At 49.1% G+C, this 9,690-nt stretch overlaps 1 protein-coding gene across 1 annotated transcript; it reads left to right on the top strand.

Annotated features, from left to right (window-relative positions):
- Positions 1-7,062: 7,062 nt before the first annotated feature.
- On the top strand, positions 7,063-8,756 carry LOC127317329 (3-ketoacyl-CoA synthase 6-like). Its single transcript, XM_051347880.2, has one exon. The coding sequence runs from the start codon at positions 7,126-7,128 to the stop codon at positions 8,587-8,589; it is 1,464 nt and encodes a 487-aa protein (XP_051203840.1). The 5' UTR covers positions 7,063-7,125; the 3' UTR covers positions 8,590-8,756.
- Positions 8,757-9,690: the final 934 nt, after the last annotated feature.

Here is a 9,690-nt window from a genome sequence, read left to right as displayed (position 1 = left end):
TTACTGCGTTACTACTGCTGCAATACTACCACCATCAACTACACGCCAGCAAGCTATTTTCTGGCACCGTTGCTACTGCTCATACTTATTCATACCACCTGTATTTCACTATCTCTTCGCCGAACTAGTGCACCTATTAGGTGTGTTGGGGACACAAGAGACTTCTTGCTTTGTGGTTGCAGGGTTGCATGAGAGGGATATCTTTGACCTCTTCCTCCCTGAGTTCGATAAACCTTGGGTGATCCACTTAAGGGAAAACTTGCTGCTGTTCTACAAACCTCTGCTCTTGGAGGCCCAACACTGTCTACAGGAAAAGGAGGGGGAAGTAGACATCAATACGTCCAATTTGCATCACTATTTTATATCATAATTTGCTGTTATTCATTGATATATTTCATATTGGGACACAATACTTATGTTATTTCATCTATTTTGCATGTTTCATCATTATTGGAGGATCAAGCACCGGAGCCAGGATTCTGCTGGAAAAAGCACCGTCAGAACGCAATATTTCGGAAGATCAACTGTGGAAGGAAATTATACCAAAAATCCTATTTTTCAAGATGACGAAGGAAGCCAGAAGGAGGAGCCAGCTGGACCCAGGGTGGGCCCACACCATAGGGCGGCGCGGCCCATGGCCTGGCCGCGCCACCATGTGGTGTGGGGGCCCCACAGCCCCTTTCGCCTCCTTTTCTTCGCGAAACCCTTCGTCCCGAAAACCTAAGCCACAGAGGGTACCTCGCGAAGAGTTACAGCCGCCTCTGCGTGGCGGAGAACACCAGAGAGAAAAGAGCTCTCCGGCGGGCAGGAATCCGCCGGGGAAATTCCCTCCCGGAGGGGGAAATCGACGCCATCGTCACCGTCATCGAGCTGGACATCATCTCCATCACCATCATCATCATCTCCACCATCATCATCGCCATCTCCACCGCTGGACATCGTCACCGCCGTTGCAATTTGGGTTTGATCTTGATTGTTTGATAGGGGAAACTCTCCCGGTATCGATCTCTACTTGTTGTTGATGCTATTGAGTGAAACCATTGAACCAAGTTTATGTTCAGATTGTTATTCATCATCATATCACCTCTGATCATGTTCCATATGATGTCTCGTGAGTAGTTCGTTTAGTTCTTGAGGACATGGGTGAAGTCTAAATGTTAGTAGTGAATTATGGTTGAGTAATATTCAATGGTATGATATTTAAGTTGTGGTGTTATTCTTCTAGTGGTGTCATGTGAACGTCGACTACATGACACTTCACCATTTATGGGCCTAGGGGAATGCATCTTGTACTCGTTTGCCAATTGCGGGGTTGCCGGAGTGACAGAAACCTAAACCCCCGTTGGTATATCGATGCAGGAGGGATATCAGGATCTCAGAGTTTAAGGCTGTGGTTAGATTTATTCTTAATTACTTTCTTGTAGTTGCGGATGCTTGCAAGGGGTATAATCACAAGTATGTATTAGTCCTAGGAAGGGCGGTACATTAGCATAGGTTCACCCACACAACACTTATCATAACAATGAAGATTATTTAGCCGTATGTAGCGAAAGCACTAGACTAAAATCCAGTGTGTCCTCGAGAACGTTTGGTCATTATAAGTAAACAAACCGGCTTGTCCTTTGTGCTAAAAAGGATTGGGACACTCGCTGCAATTGTTACTCTCGCACTTTACTTACTCGTACTTTATTCAACTGTTACATCAAAACCCACTGAATACTTGTCTGTGAGCATTTACAGTGAATCCTTCATCGAAACTGCTTGTCAACACCTTCTACTCCTCGTTGGGATCGACATTCTTACTTATCGAAAATACTACGATACACCCCCTATACTTGTGGGTCATCAGTGGTGTCGATGGAGGAGCCTTCCGGGGGCACTTCCCCGTCCCGGCGGCGTGCCGGAACAGAGACTCCTGTCCCCCAGATCTTGGCTTCGCGATGGTGGCGGCTCTGGAAGGTTTCTCGTACCGTGGCTTTTCCGTATCGAGGTTTTAGGTCAGGGACCTTTAAATAGGCGAAGAGGCGGAGTCGGAGGGCTGACGGGGCGATGACACAACAGGGGGGCGCGGCCCAGGCCCTGGCCGCGCCACCCTATCATCTGGGCCCACCAGGGTTCCCCTCTGGTGGCTCTCGGGTGTTCTGGAAGCTTCGTAGAAAAATAGGATGCTGGGCATTGATTTCGTCCGATTCCGAGAATATTTCCTTACTAGGATTTCTGAAACAAAAAACAGCAGAAAACAGCAACTGGCCCTTTGGCATCTCGTCAATAGGTTAGTTCCGGAAAACGCATAAATATGACATATAATGTGTATAAAACATGTGAGTATCATCAAAAAAGTAGCATGGAACATAAGAAATTATAGATACGTTTGGGACGTATCAAGCAGCAAGTTTTCCCTCAGTAAGAAACCAAGGTTATTGAACCAGTAGGAGATGAAGGCCACGTGAAGGTTGTTGGTGAAGGAGTGTAGTGTGGCGCAACACCAGGGATTCCGGCGCCAACGTGGAACCTGCACAACACAATCAAAATACTTTGCCCCAACTTAACAGTGAGGTTGTCAATCTCACCGGCTTGCTGTAAACAAAGGATTAAACGTATGGTGTGGAGAATGATGTTTGCTTGTGAAGAACAACAAAGAACAGAGTTTGCAGTAGATTGTATTTCAGATGTAAAAGAATGGACCGGGGTCCACAGTTCACTAGTGGTGTCTCTCCAATAAGAAATAGCATGTTAGGTGAACAAAATTACAGTTGGGGAATTGACAAATAGAGAGGGCATAACAATGCACATACATATCATGATGACTACTATGAGATTTAATTAGGGCATTACGACAAAGTACATAGACCGCTATCCAGCATGCATCTATGCTTAAAAAGTCCACCTTCAGGTTAGCATCCGCACCCCTTCCAGTATTAAGTTGCAAACAACAGACAATTGCATTAAGTATGGTGCGTAATGTAATCAACACAAATATCCTTAGACAAAGCATTGATGTTTTATCCCTAGTGGCAACAGCACATCCACAACCTTAGAACTTTCTGTCACTGTCCCAGATTCAATGGAGGCATGAACCCACTATCGAGCATAAATACCTCCTCTTTGAGTCACAAGTATCAACTTGGCCAGAGCCTCTACTAGCAACGGAGAGCATGCAACAACATAAATAACACATATATGATAGATTGGTAATCAACTTGACATAGTATTCCATATTCATCGGATCCCAACAAACACAACATGTAGCATTACAAATAGACGATCTTGATCATGATAGGCAGCTCACAAGATCTAACATGATAGCACAAGAGGAGAAGACAACCATCTAGCTACTGCTATGGACCCATAGTCCAAGGATGAACTACTCACACATCAGTCCGGAGGCGATCATGGTGATGTAGAGTCCTCCGGGTGATGATTCCCCTCTCCGGCAGGGTGCCGGAGGCGATCTCCTGAATCCCCCGAGATGGGATTGGCGGCGGCGGCGTCTCTGGAACTTTTCTCGTATCGTGGCTCTCGGTCATAGGGTTTTCGCGACGGAGAGTTTAAGTAGGCGGAAGGGCAGAGTCGGGGGGGCTCACGAGGGGCCCACACCATAGGGCGGCGCGGGCCCCACCTTGGCCGCGCCGCCTTGTGGTGTCACCACCTCGTGGCCCCACTTCGTATCCTCTTCGGTCTTCTGGAAGCTCCGTGGAAAAATAACACCCTGGGCGTTAATTTCGTCCAATTCCGAGAATATTTCCTGTGTAGGATTTCTGAAACCAAAAATAGCACAAAACAGGAACTGGCGCTTCGGCATCTCGTTAATAGGTTAGTGCCGGAAAATGCATAATAATGATGTAAAGTGTATATAAAACATGTGAGTATTGTCATAAAACTAGCATGGAACATAAGAAATTATAGATACGTTTGAGACGTATCAGCGTGGAGCCCGGATCGCTTGGCGTCGCAGGGGATTCTCACCAATGCAGAAATCCGGGCGACTTGCCCTCGCTCTCCGAGTCGGACGGCAGCGTGTAGTCGCTCATGGCGTGCCGGTGTTGGAGAAGAAGAAGAAGAGGAAGAAGAAGGAGGCGGTTGAACTTGAATTACCGTAGACGCATGAGTTATAATCTGCGGGGATTAAGGGCGGCGCGTATAACGAAGAGGCCGTCGGTTGCTCTTCCGCGGCGGTTTGGCGCTCCATTGCGGCGGTTGGTCGGCGCGGTTGCCACACCGGCGCTCGTTGTGAATTCGAGGCTGATCGAACCTGGGTCGCTGCCATGAGGGCCCGTGGGGATGCGAGCGGACGCTAGGCGCGACCCCGAGAGTCCGCGGAGACGCAAACCTGACGCATATTTGTGTCAGGTTTGCGTCTCCGTGGACGGTCCGGTCACTTTGCGTCGTCCCGCTGGAGGTGGTGCCAGATGCATTTCCGGTCCGCGCGGACGCAAACGGTCGCTGTCCGTTTCCGTCGCGCCGCTGAAGATGCCCTTATTCCCTACTCGTGGGCCGGATGTGGGCTGCCATCTGCTTGGCTTGGGCCATCTAGAAGTCACCAAGGAGAAGGGCAGCAACAGCTCGGCTTGGGCCTCCACAGCTTCTATCTCCTTCCTCTCTGTTTCTCACTTCCTCCTCCGTAATGAAAGAATTGATTATTGCCAAAAAAATTGCCACTTATTCCAAGTCTCAGACACATCACTTGGAGCTTCTGGCTGAGATCCACATTCTATGCGGCACAGCGACCATCCACTGCTCCGATCCCGTCAAGAACAAACAGTCTCTTCAGTCCTGCTAGTACTGTTCGAGGCACATGCGGGCAGCATGCCTCCGCTGCTGCAACGATCGAGGTTGGCCCCTAGGCTTAAGCATCAAGAGCATTCAAGCGCGTGGTAATGGCGCGGCATGTGCGGTGTCGTTCATGGCGCTCCACCAAGCTAGACGCCGACCAGCCGTACGTTCATCTCTTTATGGCTCTCTTATATTGCCTTTTCGTGCATGGCGAATAGGGATGCAAAGCGTCGATCACACAACAAGCAGCCACGTACGGGAACACTGGTCTCGTTTTGTCAAGATGCGTCACTGCAGCTAGTTAACATTGTGCGAGTACAGAGATATATAGTGTTAAGAGAGTACGTACCTGATAGTAACATGCAAGTGAGACGGTACTCTCTAATAAGGAAAAGGAGATCAGCCACTTAGGTCGAGTCAAGTTGCCAACCCTGCACTACGAGTGTACGATCAAAATCAAGACGCGGACATGAACTGTTCTTTTGGAAAATTATATCGAGCAAATGTGATTTTTTTTTTTTGGATATTTCGTTTGAATTACACTAGTGCAGAATAGCCTGTTGGTGGTATGTCAGAATCAGTGTTAACTGTTAAGTGACATGTAGTGTCACATTAACCAGTGTATCGCCACTGGTAAGGTGACGTGCCTGCCCCGCGCCACCATCTTTAAAAAAGTACTGGTGGCATGTTAAGCGATATGTCACCACCACTACTAGCATAACTACTCTTAGTGTAGCACTGTAGCATGCCACCATTTCATATTTGACAGCCAAAAAGTTATAGCGAATCTTGGCCGAAATTCAGCATTAACAATCTCAATAAAGAAAGAAGAGTATCGCTCCCGCCAAATCATTAAGAATGTCGATGACGAACATCATGTGCAGGTTCTTGCACGCAGTAGTCTTGGAAGTGATGATCCTAGCTTTCCGAAGTTGTAGATCTATGCTCTGGATGAAGTTCTTCCACCCATCACTGCATTGACGGAGCTACAACCAAGTCAGCCCCCCTCCCCCCCCCCCATGAACAATTCATGAAGAAACTGTAGGGATTTGGCCCATTCCCCCCCCCCCCCCCCCCCCCCAAATTTGGCCCAAGCTCCGCCACGGCCTCACTGCTGAAGGAGAGGCGGCCATCTGCCTCCCTCTTGCACGGGATGGTGTTGACCCTACAACTTGCTCAAACATGTACTCCAACCAAACAAAAAAGATAACTCGAATTCAAACCATTTTCCTACGAAGTTGGAAACAAATAAAGGAAGAAATATATGTAACTTAAAAGAACGTACCATAGTGTATCTGCCAACATTCGTCCTAGTAAAGCGCGCCACAAATAGCACCCCGGCGAATGTATTAGTGGTAGGTAATTAAGATTTGTGAGTGTTCTTCCTCACTCTCGGCAAGATTACATCTTTGGGTGACAGTGGTAGATTCGAAGGGGTCTTCTTCCCCGTCTTTCTTTCTTCCCTCACCTTTCTCACTTTTCTCGCCTTCCTCATCCTCCTCGCCAACACTATAGAAAAATACAACATTTATCCTTCAATCTCCTCCTCCAGTGGAAAAGCATAATATTTCTCCTCCGATGAGATGGTTATGTGTAATGAACCGATTCCACTGGATGCCTCCCAAACATGTCCTTGTTTGACTTTTCTGCACGTTAATGTTGTATGTTCACCCATGCGCCTGGAATTGCACAATGGCTCATGTTATTTCATTGAAATCCAACTTTAAGTTGAATGGGACAGACTCTGCAGAGTCGCACATTAAATAAATAGACAAAGCACTACAAGAAAAAGAAAATGATACAAATGTATGAAAATGAATAGTTTGCTATACCATTGAATTCTTGAACCTTTGATGTGATGGACACTAAATCATGAGCCCATCGAAAGATAGTTCTCCCACTCATGCAAACTTGGCACGATGTCATATCCTTTGTGAAAAAACAAGCTTCTAATAATATTACTACTATAATCAAAATCATTATGTTTATCATCGAAATCACAAGAAATGCTAGTTACTAGTGGAGTTGTCCATTCGGCGTTTCTAATCCACTACACAACGTTCATCACGAAGTCCCAGAAGAAATGCGAACTAATAATTTTGTATATAACTAATTTCTATCAACATTAATATAGTAACATGCTAATATTTCAGCATGCCACTTATATTTCTGACAAATACTGGGGGAACAAAATCAAGACCCAACGCGTGAGCTACGGTCGTCTCTTCAAGTCCTCAATCGCACCCAACCTCGGCCCTTAGAGCTCAGTACTGTATATAAATTCGTCAGCTCCGGCTAGTCTCCAACTAAGAAACAGAGTCATAATCCCGCCGCCCCTAGGACTCCTCGACGATGGCGACTTCCTCACTCCTGTTCAGCCTCGTCGCGCCGGCGTACCGCTTTGTCGCCAGCCGCCGCATCACCCTCGCCGCTTTCTCTTTCTCTGCCACTGCCGCACTGCGCTTCACTGCGTGGCTCTCCTCCTTCACTGTCACCACCACCCACCACCAAACCCTTCTCTACGCCGGCCGCCTCACTCTGCTCGCTGCCATTGTCGCACTACTCCTCTACATCACATCAAGCAGGCTGCGCCAGCGCCCAGTGTACCTGGTGGACTACGCGTGCTTCCGTCCGCCGGCTTCCCTCCGCGTGCCGCTCGCCAAGTACGTCGAGCACGCGGAGCTCGCGCCGTGCTTCGACGCCAAGAGCGTCGGCTTCCAGTCCCGCCTCATCGAGCGCTCCGGCTTCGGCGAGGAGACGTGCCTCCCGCCGGCCCTCCACCTCATCCCTCCGGAGAAGACGCTGAATGCCGCCCGCGCCGAGGCCGAGCGGGGCATCTTCTCCGCGGTCGACGCCGTCCTCGCCAAGACCGGCGTCCGCGCCGGTGACATCGGGGTGGTGGTGGTGAACTGCACCCTGTTCTCCACGACGCCGTGCATGGCCGACATGGTGGTGCACAGGTACGGGCTCCGAAGCGACGTCCGGTGCTTCAACCTCTCCGGGATGGGGTGCAGCGCCGGGATCACCGGCGTCGGGCTCGCGCAGAACATCCTGCAGCGCGGAGGAGACGACGCGGCGTACGCGCTGGTGGTGTCCACGGAGATCCTCACCTCCGACTACTACTCCGGGGACGAGCGCGCGATGCTGCTGCAGAACTGCCTCTTCCGGATGGGCGCGTCGGCGGCGCTGCTGTCCACGTCCCGCTCCCACGCGCGGTACCGGCTGGCCCGGGTGGTGCGCACGCACGCGGGGCGCGACGGCCGCGCCTACGGGTGCGTGCAGCAGGAGGACGACGCGGCGGGGGAGCGCGGCATCGCGCTGTCCAAGGAGGTGATGTCCGTGGCCGGCGACACGCTGACGGCGCACATGGCCACGCTGGGGCCCCTGGTGCTCCCGGCGTCGGAGATCCTCACGTACGCGCTATCCTTCGTCGCGCGCCGGGTGTTCAACAGCCAGGGCGTCAAGCCGTACATCCCGGACTTCCGCACGGCGTTCGAGCACTTCTGCATCCACGCCGGCGGGCGCGCTGTGATCGACGAGCTGCAGCGGGGACTCGGGCTGTCGGACGAGCTGGTGGAGCCGTCGCGCATGGCGCTGCACCGGTTCGGCAACACGTCGAGCAGCTCGGTCTGGTACGAGCTGGCGTACCTGGAGGCCAAGTACCGCGTGCGCAAGGGTGACCGCGTGTGGATGATCGGGTTTGGGTCAGGGTTCAAGTGCAACAGCGCGGTGTGGGTGTGCCTCCGGCCGCCGGCTGCTTTGGTCAGCGGGCCGTGGGACGGCTGCATGCATCGCTACCCGGTGGCCACAAAATGAGGGTGATTTCTGCGGAAGTGCTTTTCTGGCGGAGCTGGTAGCTAATATTGTGTTTCGTGCTAGATCTCATTGTCATATTTAACTTCAATTACTATCATGCCGATATGGTATATCTTTGAAATATTTTAAATTTAAACGAGAATAAGATGAAGATGATGGAAGTGTCCCCTTTTGTGTGCCACCGCCTCCACTATATATAAAGAAGTAAGTGTGGACATTGAAATACTTGCGATCCACTTAGAGCATCCACGATTCCACGGTGTTGCCAAATGCCAAATATATCTGGTAGCCACGGTACAGCAAGGCCGATTTTTCTGCATGAACCGATGCAGGGCATGATTTGGGATGTGATTTGAAGCGAGTTAAACCAGCGTTTTGTTGCACACAACCATCTGAACTTCGCTGATATTAGCAGGCGTATTTGTGCATTTTATATTGTAAGGTTTAAATGTTGAATTATTAAAAGGATCACCTTTTTTAGTTGGTGTATTTACTTGACACTTAAAGTATGATGGTAATTGTAACATCCTAAAATTTACCATTTTGGAATGTTAAATAAAATAAAATTTTATTGAATGAATTGATTTGATTGTGCTTAATTTCTCAAGAGATTAGAACTTTTTAGGGATATTTTAATTTTTCTTTAAACCTTGTTTACATTAGTGAATAAAGCCTGCGGAATAGTTTTATTTTGTCCATCAGATTTTTTGAATGTTCTCAAAATTTCCCAAATACTCAAGAGAATGAATAAAATGACTTTCCCAAAAAAAAATCTCTGAAAATAGCCCTAAGCCTAAACCCTAAAAAAAATCCCAAGATTTATTGAGAATATCGGGTTACAATGGGGTAGCCGAAGACTTTGACTAAGAACTCGATGATAAGCTATATTTGTGTATGACCTAACTCTCGACTTACGGTGGTTATGGCTAGATTGATTGTGTGTTCCTCGGCAGCCCCTCTCCTTCCTCTTGGGGTTTCTCAACGGTGTGCTTTGCACTTATCAGAACTCCTCATGTTTCACAAATGTGTATAGGATCCTTAAGTCTTACACCGGCTAGACGAAACGGGTTCATTGGCTTTGTTGATAGGATCAATATTGAT

Source organism: Lolium perenne, chromosome 7 (genome assembly GCF_019359855.2).
Source record: "Lolium perenne isolate Kyuss_39 chromosome 7, Kyuss_2.0, whole genome shotgun sequence".
NCBI classification, from domain to species: domain Eukaryota; kingdom Viridiplantae; phylum Streptophyta; class Magnoliopsida; order Poales; family Poaceae; genus Lolium; species Lolium perenne.
The sequence above is the reverse complement of the archived record's forward strand: the minus strand, read 5'-3'. Positions and strand labels throughout refer to the sequence as shown.